Source organism: Paramisgurnus dabryanus, chromosome 4 (assembly GCF_030506205.2).
Source record: "Paramisgurnus dabryanus chromosome 4, PD_genome_1.1, whole genome shotgun sequence".
Taxonomy (NCBI): domain Eukaryota; kingdom Metazoa; phylum Chordata; class Actinopteri; order Cypriniformes; family Cobitidae; genus Paramisgurnus; species Paramisgurnus dabryanus.
This window is the reverse complement of record NC_133340.1, coordinates 17,321,354-17,348,077: the sequence shown is the minus strand read 5'-3', so window position 1 is coordinate 17,348,077 and position 26,724 is coordinate 17,321,354. Positions and strand designations below refer to the sequence as shown.

Below are 26,724 nucleotides of genomic sequence, written 5' to 3'. Positions count from 1 at the left end.
TCCGGACTATAAGTTGCATTTTTTTTCATAGTTTGGCTGGTCATGCGACTTATGATCAGGTGCGACTTGTAAGTGGATATGAATAAATTTTGACTTACATGAACCAAGAGACAACATTACCGTCTACAGCCGTGTGAGTCTGCTATATGCTGCTCCTGAATTTACCGGTATGTAATTCAATGAATTCAGTGATGTGGAATGATGAGCCTGCAAACTTGATGCGCTTTGGTTTTTTCTGTTAATTTAGCTTCCAGGTATGTTTTGCTTTTGTGTATCGTGTAAATAACTGTTTGTATTATAGTAACATACGGACAGCTTTTCAGCCTGCTATTCTGTGTGCTATTGTTTAGTTGAATAACTTGCCTTTCCAGATAAAATGTCTGTTCTTCGGATTTTGTGAAATAATTTTCTAAATAAATGTGACGTACAGTCCACTGCGACTCTGAGTTCTGATTAAATTCAAAGTCACTTTAACTCTGATCACGCTCAATGGTTTTTAGAATTAATGTACAATTATGGGTTTATTTGTTGGTTGAATTAATCAATTAATTGTTATTATTAATTCTGCTAAATCAGACAAAACCTACACAATATATATATAGTTAATGACGATTAATTGTTTGTATTTGCCTTTGAGCTAAATCAACAATTCCCTGATTGGAATGATGATTAAACAACTCAGTTCCCTTAACAGGATGGTGGAGAAAATATCAAATGAATAATTGTAATTATAGGGTTAGGATAACTCCTCATTATCAAAATAATGATTGGTTGTATTAAACAACACTATTCCAAAGTAGTGTTGTTTTACCGTGTTATAGATGGTGTAAAGAGCAGAGTCCAGCAGATGTGAAACTTTGATGAGGAAAAGTTTCCAGGTTTCAGGTGAGCTCATCACATCTTCAGATCGCTGACAGTCCAGTATAGAGACAAGATCCTTCACGCTGATACTCAACATCTGAACACAAACACATGAACATCAGATCTGTAATACACCAGAGACAGCAGGAAGTGTATCCTGACATCACATGTTGTGTTTTATTACCGGTGTGCAAGCGTATTCTCCAATGCTGAAGTCACAGAACGTCTGTGTAGTGTTTGCATTGTTCAAGTATTGCTGTAATGAAGAGCTACAGACACACACGCACGCACGCACAGTGACAACTATATTAAAGCACTGACATAAGAAACAACCAATAATATACCGTATACTTTAAAATGAATAACAATAACCATGATAAAGCTTTACTCTACCTGTCTACACCACTGCACACCTGAGTCACTAAAACAAAATAAAATAAAAATCACATATCATTTCAACACACTCACACATGGATAGATTATGATATTGTATAATTGAGATAAAAGAAATCAAATCAATACCATTGTATGGAATCAACTGGCACTGAAAAAGAAACAACAACAAAAAACAACATCAGCCTAAATATATTGGCTCATATATAATCTAATGTAATGCAGTACAAATACAATACAATGCAGTATACATATATATAATTCAACAGTGATTAATGTAAGATAACAGACATACCTCATTCAGAACTGGCAGTAATGAGCAATCTGTGAAAAGGTTAAAAAGACATCAAGAAACATGGGAAATAAAATACTAGACATCCTAGCTTAGAGATACAGACGACAATACACTGACCTGCAGGTGCTGTGCTGTTAAAGTTATAAAGACTCATCCAGATCATCGGCTCCAAATCACCGGCTGATCTTCTCAAGATCTGCTCCAGTTTCATGAAACTGACATATGAGGAAAATAACAAGTCAAAGAGAAATATAAACTCATGCATCACTTTCATTTCTCACTTTAAGACTAACTGCATACTCACATGATCTGGTTTGACTGACAGCTGAGAGGATTCTAGAAAAGAAATCCATTTTGTTTAGCATTGAATACATTTTCATTAAAACACGAGAGATCAAATACCACAAAACTACATTACAGCAGTAAAATAAAATAAACTAAATTAAAGGACAACAGAAAAATGAATGAAACCAGACGCTTTCTTTGTTTTTCAAACCCTACTCTAGATATCAAAATTCTTTCACAGACATCTAAACCAGACAAAAAACAAACCTGATACTATAATGATATAAAATACATCATAACATGAGTAGATCAACACTAAAACATATTTAACATTTTAGAGGAAGCAATTTTTATTTTTATTTTTAGGAATTAATTACATTCAACAAATGCCTCTATATGACATTTTTGAGTTTTCACACTCTATTATTAAACAGTTTTTGTGTCATAAATGAAACTAAGATGCTAAAAGTTTTACCGTCTGTGAGCGTATGAGCAGGATTTGAAGAACATCAGGAAGTCCTCGTTCCACAGGAGACTCCAACAGATAATCAAACACTTCATTGATGATCAGATCTTTCTCTGTAAGTTCAGGAAGATCATCAACCATCAGTTCAACCATTTGGTCTGCAGAGAGATAATCCAGAGTCTCCAACTAAAAACAAACAGAAGAACGAGACAGATGAAATGAGGTGAAATATAAAACTGTGAGAGGTTCATGTTGTCTTGTGCTGTTTGTTCTTGAATGAAATCAAATGACATACAGGATTTAAGAGTGGGTCGATGAAGAGCAGATCTCTGAGAGACACAAACTGAACAAACAACCCAAAGTTCATCTGTAGCCACTCAGTGCTGCTGTTAGAACTTGATACACAGCCTTGATCTGAAACACAACAACAAACAAACAATAAGATTAAAAGCACAACATACTCTGTCTGAATCATGTGTGGAAGAGAAAACATCTCCAGCTCACCTGTTGTGTTTCTTCTGAGGAAGGGCAAGATGAAGAACTCCACCATGTTGCTTCTCTGCATCTCATCCATTAGATGGAACTGAATATTAAAAGACTGAAGACTGAAGGGAAAATGTTGAGAATCAAGTCAAGCATCTTATAAACTTCTGACACTTTTGATCTATTGGGAACGTTGAGGAAATGGTTTTCTTACAGTTGCTGGTAGGTTTGACAGCTGAGGTTTTTGCTGATCATGCACTGCAATAGTGAGGATGATGCGTACGGTAAAAAGGCCTTCAGACTCTTATTGAACCACACATTCCATTGGTCAGGACTCAACTGCTCCAGTCTGAGTTCAGCGATCACATCCAGCACATGAGACAGCGACTCACTTCTGATTGGCTGAGTCTGATGATGTCATTATGTTATTAATCTCAGTTAAGACTTCAGTATATTTAAGTCAAGTTTCACCAGGATTATTTACCATATTTTCTGCCATGCTTGAGAAGATGATGAGCGCCTGATCTAGAACCTCATTTGTTTTGGTGAAGAGCAGTTTCCAGATTTCCTTTGATGAACTGATGTTGCTGGATAGTTGACACTTCAGAAGATCTGCCAGGTTTACAGCAGTGAAGTCATTCAACTACGAACAGGAGACATGAGCTCAGTGAACATCATTGTTCAAGAAATATCAACATGAATTCAGACACGGCAAGGATTCTCAGACACGTGACTCAATGTGAGATAATGATGCTGAAGAGTAAAACACGCTTGAAATAATTCCTCACCGGAGAACAAGCGTACTGATCCAGACTGATATTACAGGAGACGCTCATGAAACCAGCTGACAGAAGAGCGTTCAGCTCATCACTGCAGAAGACATCAGAATATTATTAGAACTTTCAGTCTATGTCACAATGTCAATGTAGATAAAACAGTAACAGTTCATACCTGTTGACTCCTTCACAGACTCTGGTAGCTGTTAAACAAGTCAGAATTTATGGATTAGTGGACCTGAATTTCTTTGTACTTCAATACAAACATGAGAAATCTAAATGTAAAATGATTAACTCTTTCCCCGCCATTGACGAGATATCTCGTCAATTAAGAGAAAACGCTTCCCCGCCAATGACGAGATTTTCCGTCTTTCCGCAATACCGCTATTATCCACCAGGTGGCGCCCTTCCGCAACTTTTTAAAACCGGAAGTATTGCTCTATGGCAAGCTGCTGCATGTCCGTGTCTGTTTTAAAGATCGCTCTGAATCGGATCTCTATGAAAAGTCCGTCATAAAAATGGAATTATCTCAGCTTTTTGCTCAAAATATGGTGTTTTTGCAAAAACCTACCCATATTCAAAAGCTGATTGCAAAAGATCCACTAAAGGTAGGATGAAACGTTTTTTTTTTTGTTTGAAAGCAGAGGGTCTGTTCTTTCATTTGGTATATTGTATGTTTATATATTTAAAGAAGATAATTTTCTGGAAGGCATTAAACTTTGGTGAAAATCATGAAAAACGCTGGCGCTGGCAACTTTTTTAAAAAACGCTGGCGGTGAAAGAGTTAACAGGCAGGTCTGACATATATATAACAATTGTAAGTCGCTTTGGATAAAAGCGTCAGCTAAATGAATAAGTAAGGTCATTTAGAGTATGCTGGAGTGGTGACATCTATGATACCCAACATCTTAATACTTGGGTACCTCAAGGCTCATTGCTTGGACCACTGCTGTTTTCTATATACATGACATCCCTGGGTTTTGTCATTCAGAAACATAATTTTTAAAACAGTATTTTCCTACCACTGCTATGCAGATACATACAACTCCACTTGTAATTCCAGCCTGACAATACCACGGTTTCTTCCTACATCTCAACATGCCTGAGATACATCTAACTCCGGATAAAGGATCACCATCTGCAGCTGAACTTTGCAAAGACAGAACTGCTTGTGATATCGACTGACCCCAAGAACCATCAGAATTTCCATTCAACCAGGTTCTTCAACCATTCCGGCCTTCCGGGACAGCAAGAAACCTGGGAGTGGTCATTCATGATCGGCTTAGCTTCACAGGTCATGTTACCAGCACCACCCACTCTTGTAGATTCATCCTTTACAAACTTTCCTATATGAGCATGCTACACAAGACCAAGCCCAGGCTCTTATCCTGTCCAAACTGCACTATTGCAATGCGCTACTGGCCGGACTCCCAGCCTGCACAACCAACCAACCACAGATGATCCAATTGCAGTGGCAAGAATGGTCTTCTATGAGCCAAAGAGGGCGCACATCACTCCTCTCAACCTGGTGACAAGAACCAGTCTGGCTTCAAAAGCAGTCACTCAACAGAAACTCCACTTCTCTCAGTCACTGAGGTTCTGTGATGGTCAAGAGCAGGTTATAAATCTACAGTACTCATACTGTTGGACTTGTTTTTTGCTTTTGCCATCGTTAACCATGACATCCTCCTGTCAACCCTGAGGAAAATTGGTGTCTTTTGAACGACGCTCCAGTGGTTCAAGTCTTATCCTTCAGGTATGTTAATTAGGAAGTTCTTTTAGGGTCGCATCAAATACAAAGCTGGGATGTTAGCCTACAAGTTGACCAATGGCTCTGCACCCCTATGCCTACACTCACTATGGGTGCACTCACATTATCTCAACTTAACTGTGCCCAAGCGCATTTGATCCCTAAAGCCTGGTTCATTTGACTGGTGTGATCGCTCTGTGAGATCGCTCAGGATTGATCCTGCAGTCAATTCCAGAATGTGTTTGCATTTACACAGAACATTAACGTTTATGCATTTGACAGACACTTTAATCCAAACCAACTTACATGGTATTACAAGCTACACATTGTTATCAGGAGAGCTGAACTAAAACTGTTACAGGTCTGTTATCAGAAACATTTGAGGTCATTGATGCTTCTGATTTCAATCATTCATTTCTCATTATGTAAAACTGAGCAAATGTTTAGAAGAGAACTGAATGTTTTACATAAGTAAGAAGATCCACTTACCATTTACCAATGTAGATATACACTAAAACAAACAAACAAACAAACAAACCCAATATCAGCATTGATACAAGAGTTGAAAATTAAATTATTGTTTCTTTAATGCTGTTTAATGACTCTTATAAGAGCTGAAATGATTATGAAAATCATCAAAAATGATTCTTACTGTTGGAGGTTGAGGAAGGTTACAGTCTGAAAATAATACAAATAAATTGAGTCATTCATTATAGGAAAAAAACACATTTAATCTCACAGTAAACATTGAAAGATGCTGAAGAGACAATGACAGATTAAGGAGTTTAACCTTTTGCTCCATTCTGCTTGAGTTCTTTAGTTATGTGAAGGACAAGAGTCTCCACGTATGATGGCAAAGAAGATGAAGCATTGAACAACTTCTCAAAACTGAGAAAGAAAGACAGAAGATTTCAGTACAAGAGACACCAGACACTAAATATCCTCAGATCAGAGACTCAAGGAGACTTACATCAGTAGATATGAACTGCATGGAATAATGGTCTGTGGAAAAAGAAACATGTATGAGTGCTGTTATTAGATATGAAATTCAATTCATTCATCATCCGGGTCACGGCACCACCAATGTATTGCTTCGGCTCTCATTTGAATTTAAACTATCAGTCAAGCAAGCATTGGAGATAAATGTGATAAGAGGAAGTCTACAAGCCACAGGATCATATATCTGTCGATAGTTCAGCTCTTAAGACCAAAGGAGTGACGTTTAAACACCACACATCACAAACCAGATGTCTTCCACTACACTGAACCCAATCACAACTGGGTCATGGTACCACTGACAGCACCTTACGAAATTAATGTGTAACATTGAAATTACAATAATTTATTGATCAATTTTATTTACATTTTTAGAAATTAATTACATTCATCAAATCCCTCTATATGACATTTCTGAGTTTTTCACACTATATTATCAAACATTTGTGTCAGAAATGAAACTAAGATGCTAAAAATGCTGTCTGTCATAAAGATTTGAATAAGTTTTACCGTCTGTGAGCGTATGAGCAGGATTTGAAGAACATCAGGAAGTCCTCGTTCCACAGGAGACTCCAACAGATAATCAAACACTTCATTGATGATCAGATCTTTTTCTGTAAGTTCAGGAAGATCATCAACCATCAGTTCAACCATTTGGTCTGCAGAGAGATAATCCAGAGTCTCCAACTAAAAACAAACAGAAGAACGAGACAGATGAAATGAGGTGAAATATAAAACTGTGAGAGGTTCATGTTGTCTTGTGCTGTTTGTTCTTGAATGAAATCAAATGACATACAGGATTTAAGAGTGGGTCGATGAAGAGCAGATCTCTGAGAGACACAAACTGAACAAACAACCCAAAGTTCATCTGTAGCCACTCAGTGCTGCTGTTAGAACTTGATACACAGCCTTGATCTGAAACACAACAACAAACAAACAATAAGATTAAAAGCACAACATACTCTGTCTGAATCATGTGTGGAAGAGAAAACATCTCCAGCTCACCTGTTGTGTTTCTTCTGAGGAAGGGCAAGATGAAGAACTCCACCATGTTGCTTCTCTGCATCTCATCCATTAGATGGAACTGAATATTAAAAGCCTGAAGACTGAAGGGAAATAGTTGAGAATCAAGTCAAGCATCTTATAAACTCCTGACACTTTTGATCTATTGGGAACGTTGAGGAAATGGTTTTCTTACAGTTGCTGGTAGGTTTGACAGCTGAGGTTTTTGCTGATCATGCACTGCAATAGTGAGGATGATGCGTACGGTAAAAAGGCCTTCAGACTCTTATTGAACCACACATTCCATTGGTCAGGACTCAACTGCTCCAGTCTGAGTTCAGCGATCACATCCAGCACATGAGACAGCGACTCACTTCTGATTGGCTGAGTCTGATGATGTCATTATGTTATTAATCTCAGTTAAGACTTCAGTATATTTAAGTCAAGTTTCACCAGGATTATTTACCATATTTTCTGCCATGCTTGAGAAGATGATGAGCGCCTGATCTAGAACCTCATTTGTTTTGGTGAAGAGCAGTTTCCAGATTTCCTTTGATGAACTGATGTTGCTGGATAGTTGACACTTCAGAAGATCTGCCAGGTTTACAGCAGTGAAGTCATTCAACTACGAACAGGAGACATGAGCTCAGTGAACATCATTGTTCAAGAAATATCAACATGAATTCAGACACGGCAAGGATTCTCAGACACGTGACTCAATGTGAGATAATGATGCTGAAGAGTAAAACACGCTTGAAATAATTCCTCACCGGAGAACAAGCGTACTGATCCAGACTGATATTACAGGAGACGCTCATGAAACCAGCTGACAGAAGAGCGTTCAGCTCATCACTGCAGAAGACATCAGAATATTATTAGAACTTTCAGTCTATGTCACAATGTCAATGTAGATAAAACAGTAACAGTTCATACCTGTTGACTCCTTCACAGACTCTGGTAGCTGTTAAACAAGTCAGAATTTATGGATTAGTGGACCTGAATTTCTTTGTACTTCAATACAAACATGAGAAATCTAAATGTAAAATGATTAACAGGCAGGTCTGACATATATATAACAATTGTAAGTCGCTTTGGATAAAAGCGTCAGCTAAATGAATAAGTAAGGTCATTTAGAGTATGCTGGAGAGGTGACATCTATGATACCCAACATCTTAATACTTGGGTCCCTCAAGGTTCATTGCTTGGACCACTGCTGTTTTCTATATACATGACATCCCTGGGTTCTGTCATTCAGAAACATGTATTTTCCTACCACTGCTATGCGGATGACACACAACTCCACTTGTAATTCCAGCCTGACAATACCACGGTTTCTGCCTGCATCTCAACATGCCTGAGATACATCTAACTCCGGATAAAGGATCACCATCTGCAGCTGAACTTTGCAAAGACAGAACTGCTTGTGATATCGACTGACCCCAAGAACCATCACAATCTTTCCATTCAACAAGGTTCTTCAACGATTCCGGCCTTCCGGGACAGCAAGAAACCTGGGAGTAGTCATTCATGATCGGCTTAGCTTCACAGGTCATGTTACCAGCACCACCCACTCTTGTAGATTCATCCTTTACAAACTTTTCTATATGAGCATGCTACACAAGTCCAAGCCCAGGCTCTTGTCCTGTCCAAACTGCACTATTGCAATGCGCTACTGGCCGGACTCCCAGCCTGCACAACCAACCAACCAACCAACCACAGATGATCCAATTGCAGTAGCAAGAGTGGTCTTCTATGAGCCAAAGAGGGCACACATCACTCCTCTCAACCTGGTGACAAGAACCAGTCTGGCTTCAAAAGCAGTCACTAAACAGAAAGTCCACTTCTCTCAGTCACTGAGGTTCTGTGATGGTCAAGAGCAGGTTATAAATCTACAGAACTCATACTGTTGGACTTGTTTTTTGCTTTTCCCATCGTTAACCATGACATCCTCCTGTCAACCCTAAGGAAAATTGGTGTCTTTTGAACGACGCTCCAGTGGTTCAAGTCTTATCCTTCAGGTATGTTAATTAGGAAGTTCTTGTAGGGTGAAGTCATTCAGAAACATGGCTTCTCTTAACACTGCTGTGATGGTGACATCCAACTCCATGTCTCATTTTAACTAGACGATCACACAGTTTTTGCTTGCATCTCCGCATACCTGAGTGATATCTCGGTCTGGATGAAGTACCATCACTTACAGCTGAACTGTTAGTTATCTCGGCCGACCTACAAACCTCTACAGATGATCCAGAATGCAGTGGCCAGAGTGGCCTTTAATAAACCAAAGAAAGCAAATGTCATACCTCTTCTTGTCAGTTTACATTGGCTTCCAATAGCTGCTCGCATCAAATACAAAGCTGGGATGTTAGCCTACAAGTTGACCACTGGCTCTGCACCCCTATGCCTACACTCACTATGGGTGCACTCACATTATCTCAACTTAACTGTGCCCAAGCGCATTTGATCCCTAAAGCCTGGTTCATTTGACTGGTGTGATCGCTCTGTTTGATCGCTCAGGATTGATCCTGCAATCAATTCCAGAATGTGTTTGCATTTACACAGAACATTAACGTTTATGCATTTGACAGACACTTTAATCCATACCAACTTACATTGTATTACAAGCTACAGATTGTTATCAGGAGAGCTGAACTAAAACTATTATAGGTCTGTTATCAGAAACATTTGAGGTCATTGATGCTTCTGATTTCAATAATTCATTTCTCATAATGTAAAACTGAGCAAATGTTTAGAAGAGAACTGAATGTTTTACATAAGTAAGTAGATCCACTTACCATTTACCAATGTAGATATACACTAAAACAAACAAACAAACAAACAAACCCAATATCAGCATTGATACAAGAGTTGAAAATTAAATTATTGTTTCTTTAATGCTGTTTAATGACTCTTATTAGAGCTGAAATGATTATGAAAATCATCAAAAATGAATCTTACTGTTGGAGGTTGAGGAAGGTTACAGTCTGAAAATAATACAAATAAATTGAGTCATTCATTATAGGAAAAAAACACATTTAATCTCACAGTAAACATTGAAAGATGCTGAAGAGACAATGACAGATTAAGGAGTTAAACCTTTTGCTCCATTCTGCTTGAGTTCTTTAGTTATTTGAAGGACAAGAGTCTCCACGTATGATGGCAAAGAAGATGAAGCATTGAACAACTTCTCAAAACTGAGAAAGAAAGACAGAAGATTTCAGTACAAGAGATACCAGACACTAAATATCCTCAGATCAGAGACTCAAGGAGACTTACATCAGTAGATATGAACTGCATGGAATAATGGTCTGTGGAAAAAGAAACATGTATGAGTGCTGTTATTAGATATGAAATTCAATTCATTCATCATCCGGGTCACGGCACCACCAATGTATTGCTTCGACTCTCATCTGAATTTAAACTATCAGTCAAGCAAGCATTGGAGATAAATGTCATAAGAGGAAGTCTACAAGCCACAGGATCATAAATCTGTCGATAGTTCAGCTCTTAAGACCAAAGGAGTGACGTTTAAACACCACACATCACAAACCAGATGTCTTCCACTACACTAAACCCAATCACAACTGGGTCATGATGGTACCACTAACAGCACCTTACGAAATTAATGTGTAACATTAAAATTACAATAATTTATTGATCAATTTTATTTACATTTTTAGGAATTAATTACATTCATCAAATCCCTCTATATGACATTTCTGAGTTTTTCACACTATATTATCAAACATTTGTGTCATAAATGAAACTAAGATGCTAAAATGCTGTCTGTCATAAAGATTCGAATAAGTTTTACCGTCTGTGAGCGTATGAGCAGGATTTGAAGAACATCGGGAAGTCCTCGTTCCACAGGAGACTCCAACAGATAATCAAACACTTCATTGATGATCAGATCTTTTTCTGTAAGTTCAGGAAGATCATCAACCATCAGTTCAACCATTTGGTCTGCAGAGAGATAATCCAGAGTCTCCAACTAAAAACAAACAGAAGAACGAGACAGATGAAATGAGGTGAAATATAAAACTGTGAGAGGTTCATGTTGTCTTGTGCTGTTTGTTCTTGAATGAAATCAAATGACATACAGGATTTAAGAGTGGGTCGATGAAGAGCAGATCTCTGAGAGACACAAACTGAACAAACAACCCAAAGTTCATCTGTAGCCACTCAGTGCTGCTGTTAGAACTTGATACACAGCCTTGATCTGAAACACGACAAACAAACAAACAATAAGATTAAAAGCACAACATACTCTGTCTGAATCATGTGTGGAAGAGAAAACATCTCCAGCTCACCTGTTGTGTTTCTTCTGAGGAAGGGCAAGATGAAGAACTCCACCATGTTGCTTCTCTGCATCTCATCCATTAGATGGAACTGAATATTAAAAGACTGAAGACTGAAGGGAAAATGTTGAGAATCAAGTCAAGCATCTTATAAACTCCTGACACTTTTGATCTATTGGGAACGTTGAGGAAATGGTTTTCTTACAGTTGCTGGTAGGTTTGACAGCTGAGGTTTTTGCTGATCATGCACTGCAATAGTGAGGATGATGCGTACGGTAAAAAGGCCTTCAGACTCTCATTGAACCACACATTCCATTGGTCAGGACTCAACTGCTCCAGTCGGAGTTCAGCGATCACATCCAGCACATGAGACAGCGACTCACTTCTGATTGGCTGAGTCTGATGATGTCATTATGTTATTAATCTCAGTTAAGACTTCAGTACATTTAAGTCAAGTTTCACCAGGATTATTTACCATATTTTCTGCCATGCTTGAGAAGATGATGAGCGCCTGATCTAGAACCTCATTTGTTTTGGTGAAGAGCAGTTTCCAGATTTCCTTTGATGAACTGATGTTGCTGGATAGTTGACACTTCAGAAGATCTGCCAGGTTTACAGCAGTGAAGTCATTCAACTACGAACAGAAGACATGAGCTCAGTGAACATCATTGTTCAAGAAATATCAACATGAATTCAGACACGGCAAGGATTCTCAGACACGTGACTCAATGTGAGATAATGATGCTGAAGAGTAAAACACGCTTGAAATAATTCCTCACCGGAGAACAAGCGTACTGATCCAGACTGATATTACAGGAGACGCTCATGAAACCAGCTGACAGAAGAGCGTTCAGCTCATCACTGCAGAAGACATCAGAATATTATGAGAACTTTCAGTCTATGTCACAATGTCAATGTAGATAAAACAGTAACAGTTCATACCCGTTGACTCCTTCACAGACTCTGGTAGCTGTTAAACAAGTCAGAATTTATGGATTAGTGGACCTGAATTTCTTTGTACTTCAATACAAACATAAGAAATCTAAATGTAAAATGATTAACAGGCAGGTCTGACATATATATATAACAATTGTAAGTCGCTTTGGATAAAAGCGTCAGCTAAATGAATAAGTAAGGTCATTTAGAGTATGCTGGAGAGGTGACATCTATGATACCCAACATCTTAATACTTGGGTCCCTCAAGGTTCATTGCTTGGACCACTGCTGTTTTCTATATACATGACATCCCTGGGTTCTGTCATTCAGAAACATGTATTTTCCTACCACTGCTATGCGGATGACACACAACTCCACTTGTAATTCCAGCCTGACAATACCACGGTTTCTGCCTGCATCTCAACATGCCTGAGATACATCTAACTCCGGATAAAGGATCACCATCTGCAGCTGAACTTTGCAAAGACAGAACTGCTTGTGATATCGACTGACCCCAAGAACCATCACAATCTTTCCATTCAACAAGGTTCTTCAACGATTCCGGCCTTCCGGGACAGCAAGAAACCTGGGAGTGGTCATTCATGATCGGCTTAGCTTCACAGGTCATGTTACCAGCACCACCCACTCTTGTAGATTCATCCTTTACAAACTTTCCTATATGAGCATGCTACACAAGTCCAAGCCCAGGCTCTTGTCCTGTTCAAACTGCACTATTGCAATGCGCTACTGGCCGGACTCCCAGCCTGCACAACCAACCAACCAACCACAGATGATCCAATTGCAGTAGCAAGAGTGGTCTTCTATGAGCCAAAGAGGGCACACATCACTCCTCTCAACCTGGTGACAAGAACCAGTCTGGCTTCAAAAGCAGTCACTAAACAGAAAGTCTACTTCTCTCAGTCACTGAGGTTCTGTGATGGTCAAGAGCAGGTTATAAATCTACAGTACTCATACTGTTGGACTTGTTTTTTGCTTTTCCCATCGTTAACCATGACATCCTCCTGTCAACCCTAAGGAAAATTGGTGTCTTTTGAACGACGCTCCAGTGGTTCAAGTCTTATCCTTCAGGTATGTTAATTAGGGAGTCCTTGTAGGGTGAGGTCATTCAGAAACATGGCTTCTCTTAGCACTGCTGTGATGGTGACATCCAACTCCATGTCTCATTTTAACTAGACGATCACACAGTTTTTGCTTGCATCTCCCCATACCTGAGTGATATCTCGGTCTGGATGAAGTACCATCACTTACAGCTGAACTGTTAGTTATCTCGGCCGACCTACAAACCTCTACAGATGATCCAGAATGCAGTGGCCAGAGTGGCCTTTAATGAACCAAAGAAAGCAAATGTCATACCTCTTCTTGTCAGTTTACATTGGCTTCCAATAGCTGCTCGCATCAAATACAAAGCTGGGATGTTAGCCTACAAGTTGACCACTGGCTCTGCACCCCTATGCCTACACTTACTATGGGTGCACTCACATTATCTCAACTTAACTGTGCCCAAGCGCATTTGATCCCTAAAGCCTGGTTCATTTGACTGGTGTGATCGCTCTGTTTGATCGCTCAGGATTGATCCTGCAATCAATTCCAGAATGTGTTTGCATTTACACAGAACATTAACGTTTATGCATTTGACAGACACTTTAATCCATACCAACTTACATTGTATTACAAGCTACAGATTGTTATCAGGAGAGCTGAACTAAAACTATTATAGGTCTGTTATCAGAAACATTTGAGGTCATTGATGCTTCTGATTTCAATAATTCATTTCTCATAATGTAAAACTGAGCAAATGTTTAGAAGAGAACTGAATGTTTTACATAAGTAAGTAGATCCACTTACCATTTACCAATGTAGATATACACTAAAACAAACAAACAAACAAACAAACCCAATATCAGCATTGATACAAGAGTTGAAAATTAAATTATTGTTTCTTTAATGCTGTTTAATGACTCTTATTAGAGCTGAAATGATTATGAAAATCATCAAAAATGAATCTTACTGTTGGAGGTTGAGGAAGGTTACAGTCTGAAAATAATACAAATAAATTGAGTCATTCATTATAGGAAAAAAACACATTTAATCTCACAGTAAACATTGAAAGATGCTGAAGAGACAATGACAGATTAAGGAGTTAAACCTTTTGCTCCATTCTGCTTGAGTTCTTTAGTTATTTGAAGGACAAGAGTCTCCACGTATGATGGCAAAGAAGATGAAGCATTGAACAACTTCTCAAAACTGAGAAAGAAAGACAGAAGATTTCAGTACAAGAGATACCAGACACTAAATATCCTCAGATCAGAGACTCAAGGAGACTTACATCAGTAGATATGAACTGCATGGAATAATGGTCTGTGGAAAAAGAAACATGTATGAGTGCTGTTATTAGATATGAAATTCAATTCATTCATCATCCGGGTCACGGCACCACCAATGTATTGCTTCGACTCTCATCTGAATTTAAACTATCAGTCAAGCAAGCATTGGAGATAAATGTCATAAGAGGAAGTCTACAAGCCACAGGATCATAAATCTGTCGATAGTTCAGCTCTTAAGACCAAAGGAGTGACGTTTAAACACCACACATCACAAACCAGATGTCTTCCACTACACTGAACCCAATCACAACTGGGTCATGGTACCACTGACAGCACCTTACGAAATTAATGTGTAACATTGAAATTACAATAATTTATTGATCAATTTTATTTACATTTTTAGGAATTAATTACATTCAACAAATCCCTCTATATGACATTTCTGAGTTTTTCACACTATATTATCAAACATTTGTGTCATAAACGAAACTAAGATGCTAAAATGCTTTCTGTCATAAAGATTCGAATAAGTTTTACCGTCTGTGAGCGTATGAGCAGGATTTGAAGAACATCAGGAAGTCCTCGTTCCACAGGAGACTCCAACAGATAATCAAACACTTCATTGATGATCAGATCTTTTTCTGTAAGTTCAGGAAGATCATCAACCATCAGTTCAACCATTTGGTCTGCAGAGAGATAATCCAGAGTCTCCAACTAAAAACAAACAGAAGAACGAGACAGATGAAATGAGGTGAAATATAAAACTGTGAGAGGTTCATGTTGTCTTGTGCTGTTTGTTCTTGAATGAAATCAAATGACATACAGGATTTAAGAGTGGGTCGATGAAGAGCAGATCTCTGAGAGACACAAACTGAACAAACAACCCAAAGTTCATCTGTAGCCACTCAGTGCTGCTGTTAGAACTTGATACACAGCCTTGATCTGAAACACAACAACAAACAAACAATAAGATTAAAAGCACAACATACTCTGTCTGAATCATGTGTGGAAGAGAAAACATCTCCAGCTCACCTGTTGTGTTTCTTCTGAGGAAGGGCAAGATGAAGAACTCCACCATGTTGCTTCTCTGCATCTCATCCATTAGATGGAACTGAATATTAAAAGCCTGAAGACTGAAGGGAAAATGTTGAGAATCAAGTCAAGCATCTTATAAACTTCTGACACTTTTGATCTATTGGGAACGTTGAGGAAATGGTTTTCTTACAGTTGCTGGTAGGTTTGACAGCTGAGGTTTTTGCTGATCATGCACTGCAATAGTGAGGATGATGCGTACGGTAAAAAGGCCTTCAGACTCTTATTGAACCACACATTCCATTGGTCAGGACTCAACTGCTCCAGTCTGAGTTCAGCGATCACATCCAGCACATGAGACAGCGACTCACTTCTGATTGGCTGAGTCTGATGATGTCATTATGTTATTAATCTCAGTTAAGACTTCAGTATATTTAAGTCAAGTTTCACCAGGATTATTTACCACATTTTCTGCCATGCTTGAGAAGATGATGAGCGCCTGATCTAGAACCTCATTTGTTTTGGTGAAGAGCAGTTTCCAGATTTCCTTTGATGAACTGATGTTGCTGGATAGTTGACACTTCAGAAGATCTGCCAGGTTTACAGCAGTGAAGTCATTCAACTATGAACAGAAGACATGAGCTCAGTGAACTTCATTGTTCAAGAAATATCAACATGATTTCAGACACGGCAAGGATTCTCAGACACGTGACTCAATGTGAGATAATGATGCGGAAGAGTAAAACACGCTTGAAATAATTCCTCACCGGAGAACAAGCGTACTGATCCAGACTGATATTACAGGAGACGCTCATGAAACCAGCTGACAGAAGAGCGTTCAGCTCATCACTGTAGAAGACATCAGAATATTATGAGAACTTTCAGTCTATGTCTCAATGTAGATAAAACAGTAACAGTTCATACCTGTTGACTCCTTCACAGACTCTGGTAGCTGTTAAATAAGTCAGAATTTATGGATTAGTGGACCTGAATTTCTTTGTACTTCAATACAAACATAAGAAATCTAAATGTAAAATGATTAACAGGCAGGTCTGACATATATATAACAATTGTAAGTCGCTTTGGATAAAAGCGTCAGCTAAATGAATAAGTAAGGTCATTTAGAGTATGCTGGAGAGGTGACATCTATGATACCCAACATCTTAATACTTGGGTACCTCAAGGCTCATTGCTTGGACCACTGCTGTTTTCTATATACATGACATCCCTGGGTTCTGTCATTCAGAAACATGTATTTTCCTACCACTGCTATGCGGATGACACACAACTCCACTTGTAATTCCAGCCTGACAATACCACGGTTTCTGCCTGCATCTCAACATGCCTGAGATACATCTAACTCCGGATAAAGGATCACCATCTGCAGCTGAACTTTGCAAAGACAGAACTGCTTGTGATATCGACTGACCCCAAGAACCATCACAATCTTTCCATTCAACAAGGTTCTTCAACGATTCCGGCCTTCCGGGACAGCAAGAAACCTGGGGGTGGTCATTCATGATCGGCTTAGCTTCACAGGTCATGTAACCAGCACCACCCACTCTTGTAGATTAATCCTTTACAAACTTTCCTATATGAGCATGCTACACAAGTCCAAGCCCAGGCTCTTGTCCTGTCCAAACTGCACTATTGCAATGCGCTACTGGCCGGACTCCCAGCCTGCACAACCAACCAACCAACCAACCACAGATGATCCAATTGCAGTGGCTAGAGTGGTCTTCTATGAGCCAAAGAGGGCGCACATCACTCCTCTCAACCTGGTGACAAGAACCAGTCTGGCTTAAAAAGCAGTCACTCAACAGAAACTCCACTTCTCTCAGTCACTGAGGTTCTGTGATGGTCAAGAGCAGGTTATAAATCTACAGTACTTACACTGTTGGACTTGTTTTTTGCTTTTCCCATCGTTAACCATGACATCCTCCTGTCAACCCTAAGGAAAATTGGTGTCTTTTGAACGACGCTCCAGTGGTTCAAGTCTTATCCTTCAGGTATGTTAATTAGGAAGTTCTTGTAGGGTGAGGTAATTCAGAAACATGGCTTCTCTTAACACTGCTGTGATGGCATCATCCAACTCCATGTCTCATTTTAACTAGACGATCACACAGTTTTTGCTTGCATCTCCGCATACCTGAGTGATATCTCGGTCTGGATGAAGTACCATCACTTACAGCTGAACTGTTAGTTATCTCGGCCGACCTACAAACCTCTACAGATGATCCAGAATGCAGTGGCCAGAGTGGCCTTTAATAAACCAAAGAAAGCAAATGTCATACCTCTTCTTGTCAGTTTACATTGGCTTCCAATAGCTGCTCGCATCAAATACAAAGCTGGGATGTTAGCCTACAAGTTGACCAATGGCTCGCACCCCTATGCCTACACTCACTATGGGTGCACTCACATTATCTCAACTTAACTGTGCCCAAGCGCATTTGATCCCTAAAGCCTGGTTCATTTGACTTTGTGATCGCTCTGTGTGATCGCTCAGGATTGATCCTGCAATCAATTCCAGAATGTGTTTGCATTTACACAGAACATTAACGTTTATGCATTTGACAGACACTTTAATCCAAACCAACTTACATGGTATTACAAGCTACAGATTGTTATCAGGAGAGCTGAACTAAAACTGTTACAGGTCTGTTATCAGAAACATTTGAGGTCATTGATGCTTCTGATTTCAATCATTCATTTCTCATAATGTAAAACTGAGCAAATGTTTAGAAGAGAACTGAATGTTTTACATAAGTAAGAAGATCCACTTACCATTTACCAATGTAGATATACACTAAAACAAACAAACAAACAAACAAACAAACAAACCCAATATCAGCATTGATACAAGAGTTGAAAATTAAATTATTGTTTCTTTAATGCTGTTTAATGACTCTTATAAGAGCTGAAATGATTATGAAAATCATAAAAAATGAATCTTACTGTTGGAGGTTGAGGAAGGTTACAGTCTGAAAATAATACAAATAAATTGAGTCATTCATTATAGGAAAAAAACACATTTAATCTCACAGTAAACATTGAAAGATGATGAAGAGACAATGACAGATTAAGGAGTTAAACCTTTTGCTCCATTCTGCTTGAGTTCTTTAGTTATTTGAAGGACAAGAGTCTCCACGTATGATGGCAAAGAAGATGAAGCATTGAACAACTTCTCAAAACTGAGAAAGAAAGACAGAAGATTTCAGTACAAGAGACACCAAACACTAAATATCCTCAGATCAGAGACTCAAGGAGACTTACATCAGTAGATATGAACTGCATGGAATAATGGTCTGTGGAAAAAGAAACATGTATGAGTGCTGTTATTAGATATGAAATTCAATTCATTCATCATCCGGGTCACGGCACCACCAATGTATTGCTTCGGCTCTCATTTGAATTTAAACTGTCAGTCAAGCAAGCATTGGAGATGAATGTGATAAGAGGAAGTCTACAAGCCACAGGATCATATGTCTGTCGATAGTTCAGCTCTTAAGACCAATGGAGTGACGTTTAAACACCACACATCACAAACCAGATGTCTTCCACTACACTAAACCCAATCACAACTGGGTCATGATGGTACCACTAACAGCACCTTACGAAATTAATGTGTAACATTAAAATTACAATAATTTATTGATCAATTTTATTTACATTTTTAGGAATTAATTACATTCATCAAATCCCTCTATATGACATTTCTGAGTTTTTCACACTATATTATCAAACATTTGTGTCATAAATGAAACTAAGATGCTAAAATGCTGTCTGTCATAAAGATTCGAATAAGTTTTACCGTCTGTGAGCGTATGAGCAGGATTTGAAGAACATCGGGAAGTCCTCGTTCCACAGGAGACTCCAACAGATAATCAAACACTTCATTGATGATCAGATCTTTTTCTGTAAGTTCAGGAAGATCATCAACCATCAGTTCAACCATTTGGTCTGCAGAGAGATAATCCAGAGTCTCCAACTAAAAACAAACAGAAGAACGAGACAGATGAAATGAGGTGAAATATAAAACTGTGAGAGGTTCATGTTGTCTTGTGCTGTTTGTTCTTGAATGAAATCAAATGACATACAGGATTTAAGAGTGGGTCGATGAAGAGCAGATCTCTGAGAGACACAAACTGAACAAACAACCCAAAGTTCATCTGTAGCCACTCAGTGCTGCTGTTAGAACTTGATACACAGCCTTGATCTGAAACACGACAAACAAACAAACAATAAGATTAAAAGCACAACATACTCTGTCTGAATCATGTGTGGAAGAGAAAACATCTCCAGCTCACCTGTTGTGTTTCTTCTGAGGAAGGGCAAGATGAAGAACTCCACCATGTTGCTTCTCTGCATCTCATCCATTAGATGGAACTGAATATTAAAAGACTGAAGACTGAAGGGAAAATGTTGAGAATCAAGTCAAGCATCTTATAAACTCCTGACACTTTTGATCTATTGGGAACGTTGAGGAAATGGTTTTCTTACAGTTGCTGGTAGGTTTGACAGCTGAGGTTTTTGCTGATCATGCACTGCAATAGTGAGGATGATGCGTACGGTAAAAAGGCCTTCAGACTCTCATTGAACCACACATTCCATTGGTCAGGACTCAACTGCTCCAGTCGGAGTTCAGCGATCACATCCAGCACATGAGACAGCGACTCACTTCTGATTGGCTGAGTCTGATGATGTCATTATGTTATTAATCTCAGTTAAGACTTCAGTACATTTAAGTCAAGTTTCACCAGGATTATTTACCATATTTTCTGCCATGCTTGAGAAGATGATGAGCGCCTGATCTAGAACCTCATTTGTTTTGGTGAAGAGCAGTTTCCAGATTTCCTTTGATGAACTGATGTTGCTGGATAGTTGACACTTCAGAAGATCTGCCAGGTTTACAGCAGTGAAGTCATTCAACTACGAACAGAAGACATGAGCTCAGTGAACATCATTGTTCAAGAAATATCAACATGAATTCAGACACGGCAAGGATTCTCAGACACGTGACTCAATGTGAGATAATGATGCTGAAGAGTAAAACACGCTTGAAATAATTCCTCACCGGAGAACAAGCGTACTGATCCAGACTGATATTACAGGAGACGCTCATGAAACCAGCTGACAGAAGAGCGTTCAGCTCATCACTGCAGAAGACATCAGAATATTATGAGAACTTTCAGTCTATGTCACAATGTCAATGTAGATAAAACAGTAACAGTTCATACCCGTTGACTCCTTCACAGACTCTGGTAGCTGTTAAACAAGTCAGAATTTATGGATTAGTGGACCTGAATTTCTTTGTACTTCAATACAAACATAAGAAATCTAAATGTAAAATGATTAACAGGCAGGTCTGACATATATATATAACAATTGTAAGTCGCTTTGGATAAAAGCGTCAGCTAAATGAATAAGTAAGGTCATTTAGAGTATGCTGGAGAGGTGACATCTATGATACCCAACATCTTAATACTTGGGTCCCTCAAGGTTCATTGCTTGGACCACTGCTGTTTTCTATATACATGACATCCCTGGGTTCTGTCATTCAGAAACATGTATTTTCCTACCACTGCTATGCGGATGACACACAACTCCACTTGTAATTCCAGCCTGACAATACCACGGTTTCTGCCTGCATCTCAACATGCCTGAGATACATCTAACTCCGGATAAAGGATCACCATCTGCAGCTGAACTTTGCAAAGACAGAACTGCTTGTGATATCGACTGACCCCAAGAACCATCACAATCTTTCCATTCAACAAGGTTCTTCAACGATTCCGGCCTTCCGGGACAGCAAGAAACCTGGGAGTGGTCATTCATGATCGGCTTAGCTTCACAGGTCATGTTACCAGCACCACCCACTCTTGTAGATTCATCCTTTACAAACTTTCCTATATGAGCATGCTACACAAGTCCAAGCCCAGGCTCTTGTCCTGTTCAAACTGCACTATTGCAATGCGCTACTGGCCGGACTCCCAGCCTGCACAACCAACCAACCAACCACAGATGATCCAATTGCAGTAGCAAGAGTGGTCTTCTATGAGCCAAAGAGGGCACACATCACTCCTCTCAACCTGGTGACAAGAACCAGTCTGGCTTCAAAAGCAGTCACTAAACAGAAAGTCCACTTCTCTCAGTCACTGAGGTTCTGTGATGGTCAAGAGCAGGTTATAAATCTACAGTACTCATACTGTTGGACTTGTTTTTTGCTTTTCCCATCGTTAACCATGACATCCTCCTGTCAACCCTAAGGAAAATTGGTGTCTTTTGAACGACGCTCCAGTGGTTCAAGTCTTATCCTTCAGGTATGTTAATTAGGGAGTCCTTGTAGGGTGAGGTCATTCAGAAACATAGCTTCTCTTAGCACTGCTGTGATGGTGACATCCAACTCCATGTCTCATTTTAACTAGACGATCACACAGTTTTTGCTTGCATCTCCCCATACCTGAGTGATATCTCGGTCTGGATGAAGTACCATCACTTACAGCTGAACTGTTAGTTATCTCGGCCGACCTACAAACCTCTACAGATGATCCAGAATGCAGTGGCCAGAGTGGCCTTTAATAAACCAAAGAAAGCAAATGTCATACCTCTTCTTGTCAGTTTACATTGGCTTCCAATAGCTGCTCGCATCAAATACAAAGCTGGGATGTTAGCCTACAAGTTGACCACTGGCTCTGCACCCCTATGCCTACACTCACTATGGGTGCACTCAAATTATCTCAACTTAACTGTGCCCAAGCGCATTTGATCCCTAAAGCCTGGTTCATTTGACTGGTGTGATCGCTCTGTGTGATCGCTCAGGATTGATCCTGCAATCAATTCCAGAATGTGTTTGCATTTACACAGAACATTAACGTTTATGCATTTGACAGACACTTTAATCCAAACCAACTTACATGGTATTACAAGCTACAGATTGTTATCAGGAGAGCTGAACTAAAACTGTTACAGGTCTGTTATCAGAAACATTTGAGGTCATTGATGCTTCTGATTTCAATCATTCATTTCTCATAATGTAAAACTGAGCAAATGTTTAGAAGAGAACTGAATGTTTTACATAAGTAAGAAGATCCACTTACCATTTACCAATGTAGATATACACTAAAACAAACAAACAAACAAACAAACAAACAAACAAACAAACCCAATATCAGCATTGATACAAGAGTTGAAAATTAAATTATTGTTTCTTTAATGCTGTTTAATGACTCTTATAAGAGCTAAAATGATTATGAAAATCATCAAAAATGAATCTTACTGTTGGAGGTTGAGGAAGGTTACAGTCTGAAAATAATACAAAAAAATGAGTCATTCATTATAGGAAAAAAACACATTTAATCTCACAGTAAACATTGAAAGATGCTGAAGAGACAATGACAGATTAAGGAGTTTAACCTTTTGCTCCATTCTGCTTGAGTTCTTTAGTTATTTGAAGGACAAGAGTCTCCACGTATGATGGCAAAGAAGATGAAGCATTGAACAACTTCTCAAAACTGAGAAAGAAAGACAGAAGATTTCAGTACAAGAGATACCAGACACTAAATATCCTCAGATCAGAGACTCAAGGAGACTTACATCAGTAGATATGAACTGCATGGAATAATGGTCTGTGGAAAAAGAAACATGTATGAGTGCTGTTATTAGATATGAAATTCAATTCATTCATCATCCGGGTCACGGCACCACCAATGTATTGCTTCGGCTCTCATTTGAATTTAAACTGTCAGTCAAGCAAGCATTGGAGATGAATGTGATAAGAGGAAGTCTACAAGCCACAGGATCATATGTCTGTCGATAGTTCAGCTCTTAAGACCAAAGGAGTGACGTTTAAACACCACACATCACAAACCAGATGTCTTCCACTACACTAAACCCAATCACAACTGGGTCATGGCACCACTGACAGAACCTTACGAAATTAATGTGTAGCACTGAAATTACAATAATTTTTTGATCAATTTTATTTACATTTTAGGAATAAATTACATTCAACAAATCCCTCTATATGACATTTTTGAGTTTGTCACACTGTATTATTAAACTAGCCTCGGTTTCCTCATGCTGCCTTGCACACAAATTTGTTCACATTGCAAGTCTAGCATGGAAACTATGGACCTTTTTTGTCCCTGAAATAGGAAAGCAATCACAGAACGGGGAGGGGGCAGCAAGACGATGACGACGTCTATGCGACACACCAAAGCAGTTTTGTTTATCCAACGCAGGAGCAGACGCGAAACTACTTTTCAATGCAGCATTAGATAGTGTTCTAAGTAGTTTTGAACGCAAGTTTATTTAAAAAAAGAGCAACTTTTGCCGTTAAACAATTTCATATCCAAGAAGGATGTTCGGATATGGCAAGACATGATAGCCACAAAGTTTTATAGGACCAACCTGCTAGGCATTGTCAAAGACGAAGTACAATTAACTTATAAATGGTAAGTGGTATTTATTAATATCATATTGTCATTATGCCTGTACTGTGGTTGTTACAGTGCCACTAAATCGTGTTGCTTTTCAGTAGATGTTTTTGCTGTTCTGACATTTTGCTGTTATTTTTGAACTTTCTCATAACTTAGGTCATTTTGCAATATACAGCTACCGGTTTAGTTGCATAGATTTCAGCTGTGTGCACGCGGACCGATAAAAGTTGTTTAGGTTTGAATCTGGTAAAATTGAAAAGATTGGCTATGAGCTAAGTACAGATGCATTTGATAGACATTCGTAGCGCCCAATAAACGGCTCAATGCCTCAAATACGAGAAAATGGGCGTATGGTTCCCAGACCACCTCTCATTCTCTATGAGACTGGTCTGGTGTTAGCCAGGCTATTATCAAACAATTTTTGTGTCAGAAATGAAACTAAGATGCTAAAAATGCTGTCTGTCATAAAGATTCGAATAAGTTTTACCGTCTGTGAGCGTATGAGCAGGATTTCGAGAACATCAGGAAGTCCTCGTTCCACAGGAGACTCCAACAGATAATCAAACACTTCATTGATGATCAGATCTTTTTCTGTAAGTTCAGGAAGATCATCAACCATCAGTTCAACCATTTGGTCTGCAGAGAGATAATCCAGAGTCTCCAACTAAAAACAAACAGAAGAACGAGACAGATGAAATGAGGTGAAATATAAAACTGTGAGAGGTTCATGTTGTCTTGTGCTGTTTGTTCTTGAATGAAATCAAATGACATACAGGATTTAAGAGTGGGTCGATGAAGAGCAGATCTCTGAGAGACACAAACTGAACAAACAACCCAAAGTTCATCTGTAGCCACTCAGTGCTGCTGTTAGAACTTGATACACAGCCTTGATCTGAAACACGACAAACAAACAAACAATAAGATTAAAAGCACAACATACTCTGTCTGAATCATGTGTGGAAGAGAAAACATCTCCAGCTCACCTGTTGTGTTTCTTCTGAGGAAGGGCAAGATGAAGAACTCCACCATGTTGCTTCTCTGCATCTCATCCATTAGATGGAACTGAATATTAAAAGACTGAAGACTGAAGGGAAAATGTTGAGAATCAAGTCAAGCATCTTATAAACTCCTGACACTTTTGATCTATTGGGAACGTTGAGGAAATGGTTTTCTTACAGTTGCTGGTAGGTTTGACAGCTGAGGTTTTTGCTGATCATGCACTGCAATAGTGAGGATGATGCGTACGGTAAAAAGGCCTTCAGACTCTCATTGAACCACACATTCCATTGGTCAGGACTCAACTGCTCCAGTCGGAGTTCAGCGATCACATCCAGCACATGAGACAGCGACTCACTTCTGATTGGCTGAGTCTGATGATGTCATTATGTTATTAATCTCAGTTAAGACTTCAGTACATTTAAGTCAAGTTTCACCAGGATTATTTACCATATTTTCTGCCATGCTTGAGAAGATGATGAGCGCCTGATCTAGAACCTCATTTGTTTTGGTGAAGAGCAGTTTCCAGATTTCCTTTGATGAACTGATGTTGCTGGATAGTTGACACTTCAGAAGATCTGCCAGGTTTACAGCAGTGAAGTCATTCAACTATGAACAGGAGACATGAGTTCAGTGAACTTCATTGTTCAAGAAATATCAGCATGATTTCAGACACGGCAAGGATTCTCAGACACGTGACTCAATGTGAGATAATGATGCTGAAGAGTAAAACACGCTTGAAATAATTCCTCACCGGAGAACAAGCGTACTGATTCAGACTGATATTACAGGAGACGCTCATGAAACCAGCTGACAGAAGAGCGTTCAGCTCATCACTGTAGAAGACATCAGAATATTATGAGAACTTTCAGTCTATGTCACAATGTCAATGTAGATAAAACAGTAACAGTTCATACCTGTTGACTCCTTCACAGACTCTGGTAGCTGTTAAACAAGTCAGAATTTATGGATTAGTGGACCTGAATTTCTTTGTACTTCAATACAAACATGAGAAATCTAAATGTAAAATGATAAACCTGATCTACATGACAGACCAGAAGAAAAGCAATAACACGAAGTCTGTTAGAGCAACCACAGTTTAAACAGAGAAGCTGATTTCATCTACAGTATATCATCATCTGAAAGATCCAAATAACAGCCATTCAACAGACAATGATCTTCTCTGAATGACAGAGTGACACAAATCATTTAGACACATCTTTGGTTCAGTAAGAGATGTTTGGGAATGTCTGGTGCACATGCGTGAGGTACATGAAGAGGGTAAAGATCTCTTCATAGCCCATTTCACACAGAGATTCCAGAAAATACACTGATACACTGTAGCCTACATGTGTTCACACACAGCTCATCA

At 39.0% G+C, this 26,724-nt stretch overlaps 1 protein-coding gene across 3 annotated transcripts in view; it reads right to left on the bottom strand.

The window, feature by feature from the left end:
• Positions 1 to 26,724, bottom strand: part of mslnb (mesothelin b) — a 64,394-nt gene that overhangs the window by 14,743 nt on the left and 22,927 nt on the right. For 2 of the 3 annotated variants that reach the window (XM_073814460.1, XM_073814461.1), the window contains exons 33-101: positions 26,270 to 26,297; positions 26,107 to 26,188; positions 25,803 to 25,961; positions 25,533 to 25,726; positions 25,340 to 25,440; positions 25,130 to 25,248; positions 24,844 to 25,020; positions 23,512 to 23,543; positions 23,332 to 23,429; positions 23,195 to 23,220; positions 23,016 to 23,037; positions 21,156 to 21,183; positions 20,993 to 21,074; positions 20,689 to 20,847; positions 20,419 to 20,612; positions 20,226 to 20,326; positions 20,016 to 20,134; positions 19,730 to 19,906; positions 19,192 to 19,223; positions 19,012 to 19,109; positions 18,874 to 18,899; positions 18,703 to 18,724; positions 16,843 to 16,870; positions 16,686 to 16,767; positions 16,382 to 16,540; positions 16,112 to 16,305; positions 15,919 to 16,019; positions 15,710 to 15,828; positions 15,424 to 15,600; positions 14,889 to 14,920; positions 14,709 to 14,806; positions 14,571 to 14,596; positions 14,408 to 14,429; positions 12,548 to 12,575; positions 12,385 to 12,466; positions 12,081 to 12,239; positions 11,811 to 12,004; positions 11,618 to 11,718; positions 11,408 to 11,526; positions 11,122 to 11,298; positions 10,584 to 10,615; positions 10,404 to 10,501; positions 10,266 to 10,291; positions 10,103 to 10,124; positions 8,241 to 8,268; positions 8,078 to 8,159; positions 7,774 to 7,932; positions 7,504 to 7,697; positions 7,311 to 7,411; positions 7,102 to 7,220; positions 6,816 to 6,992; positions 6,280 to 6,311; positions 6,100 to 6,197; positions 5,962 to 5,987; positions 5,799 to 5,820; positions 3,735 to 3,762; positions 3,572 to 3,653; positions 3,268 to 3,426; positions 2,998 to 3,191; positions 2,805 to 2,905; positions 2,596 to 2,714; positions 2,310 to 2,486; positions 1,854 to 1,885; positions 1,667 to 1,764; positions 1,550 to 1,578; positions 1,384 to 1,405; positions 1,255 to 1,282; positions 1,046 to 1,130; positions 812 to 958 (exon numbers count right to left, since the gene is read on the bottom strand). In XM_073814460.1, coding sequence (XP_073670561.1) covers positions 812 to 958; positions 1,046 to 1,130; positions 1,255 to 1,282; positions 1,384 to 1,405; positions 1,550 to 1,578; positions 1,667 to 1,764; positions 1,854 to 1,885; positions 2,310 to 2,486; positions 2,596 to 2,714; positions 2,805 to 2,905; positions 2,998 to 3,191; positions 3,268 to 3,426; positions 3,572 to 3,653; positions 3,735 to 3,762; positions 5,799 to 5,820; positions 5,962 to 5,987; positions 6,100 to 6,197; positions 6,280 to 6,311; positions 6,816 to 6,992; positions 7,102 to 7,220; positions 7,311 to 7,411; positions 7,504 to 7,697; positions 7,774 to 7,932; positions 8,078 to 8,159; positions 8,241 to 8,268; positions 10,103 to 10,124; positions 10,266 to 10,291; positions 10,404 to 10,501; positions 10,584 to 10,615; positions 11,122 to 11,298; positions 11,408 to 11,526; positions 11,618 to 11,718; positions 11,811 to 12,004; positions 12,081 to 12,239; positions 12,385 to 12,466; positions 12,548 to 12,575; positions 14,408 to 14,429; positions 14,571 to 14,596; positions 14,709 to 14,806; positions 14,889 to 14,920; positions 15,424 to 15,600; positions 15,710 to 15,828; positions 15,919 to 16,019; positions 16,112 to 16,305; positions 16,382 to 16,540; positions 16,686 to 16,767; positions 16,843 to 16,870; positions 18,703 to 18,724; positions 18,874 to 18,899; positions 19,012 to 19,109; positions 19,192 to 19,223; positions 19,730 to 19,906; positions 20,016 to 20,134; positions 20,226 to 20,326; positions 20,419 to 20,612; positions 20,689 to 20,847; positions 20,993 to 21,074; positions 21,156 to 21,183; positions 23,016 to 23,037; positions 23,195 to 23,220; positions 23,332 to 23,429; positions 23,512 to 23,543; positions 24,844 to 25,020; positions 25,130 to 25,248; positions 25,340 to 25,440; positions 25,533 to 25,726; positions 25,803 to 25,961; positions 26,107 to 26,188; positions 26,270 to 26,297 — 6,491 coding nt within the window. The remainder of the gene's footprint in view (positions 1 to 811; positions 959 to 1,045; positions 1,131 to 1,254; positions 1,283 to 1,383; positions 1,406 to 1,549; positions 1,579 to 1,666; positions 1,765 to 1,853; positions 1,886 to 2,309; positions 2,487 to 2,595; positions 2,715 to 2,804; positions 2,906 to 2,997; positions 3,192 to 3,267; positions 3,427 to 3,571; positions 3,654 to 3,734; positions 3,763 to 5,798; positions 5,821 to 5,961; positions 5,988 to 6,099; positions 6,198 to 6,279; positions 6,312 to 6,815; positions 6,993 to 7,101; positions 7,221 to 7,310; positions 7,412 to 7,503; positions 7,698 to 7,773; positions 7,933 to 8,077; positions 8,160 to 8,240; positions 8,269 to 10,102; positions 10,125 to 10,265; positions 10,292 to 10,403; positions 10,502 to 10,583; positions 10,616 to 11,121; positions 11,299 to 11,407; positions 11,527 to 11,617; positions 11,719 to 11,810; positions 12,005 to 12,080; positions 12,240 to 12,384; positions 12,467 to 12,547; positions 12,576 to 14,407; positions 14,430 to 14,570; positions 14,597 to 14,708; positions 14,807 to 14,888; positions 14,921 to 15,423; positions 15,601 to 15,709; positions 15,829 to 15,918; positions 16,020 to 16,111; positions 16,306 to 16,381; positions 16,541 to 16,685; positions 16,768 to 16,842; positions 16,871 to 18,702; positions 18,725 to 18,873; positions 18,900 to 19,011; positions 19,110 to 19,191; positions 19,224 to 19,729; positions 19,907 to 20,015; positions 20,135 to 20,225; positions 20,327 to 20,418; positions 20,613 to 20,688; positions 20,848 to 20,992; positions 21,075 to 21,155; positions 21,184 to 23,015; positions 23,038 to 23,194; positions 23,221 to 23,331; positions 23,430 to 23,511; positions 23,544 to 24,843; positions 25,021 to 25,129; positions 25,249 to 25,339; positions 25,441 to 25,532; positions 25,727 to 25,802; positions 25,962 to 26,106; positions 26,189 to 26,269; positions 26,298 to 26,724) is intronic. The other variant, XM_073814462.1, reaches the window with a different exon arrangement.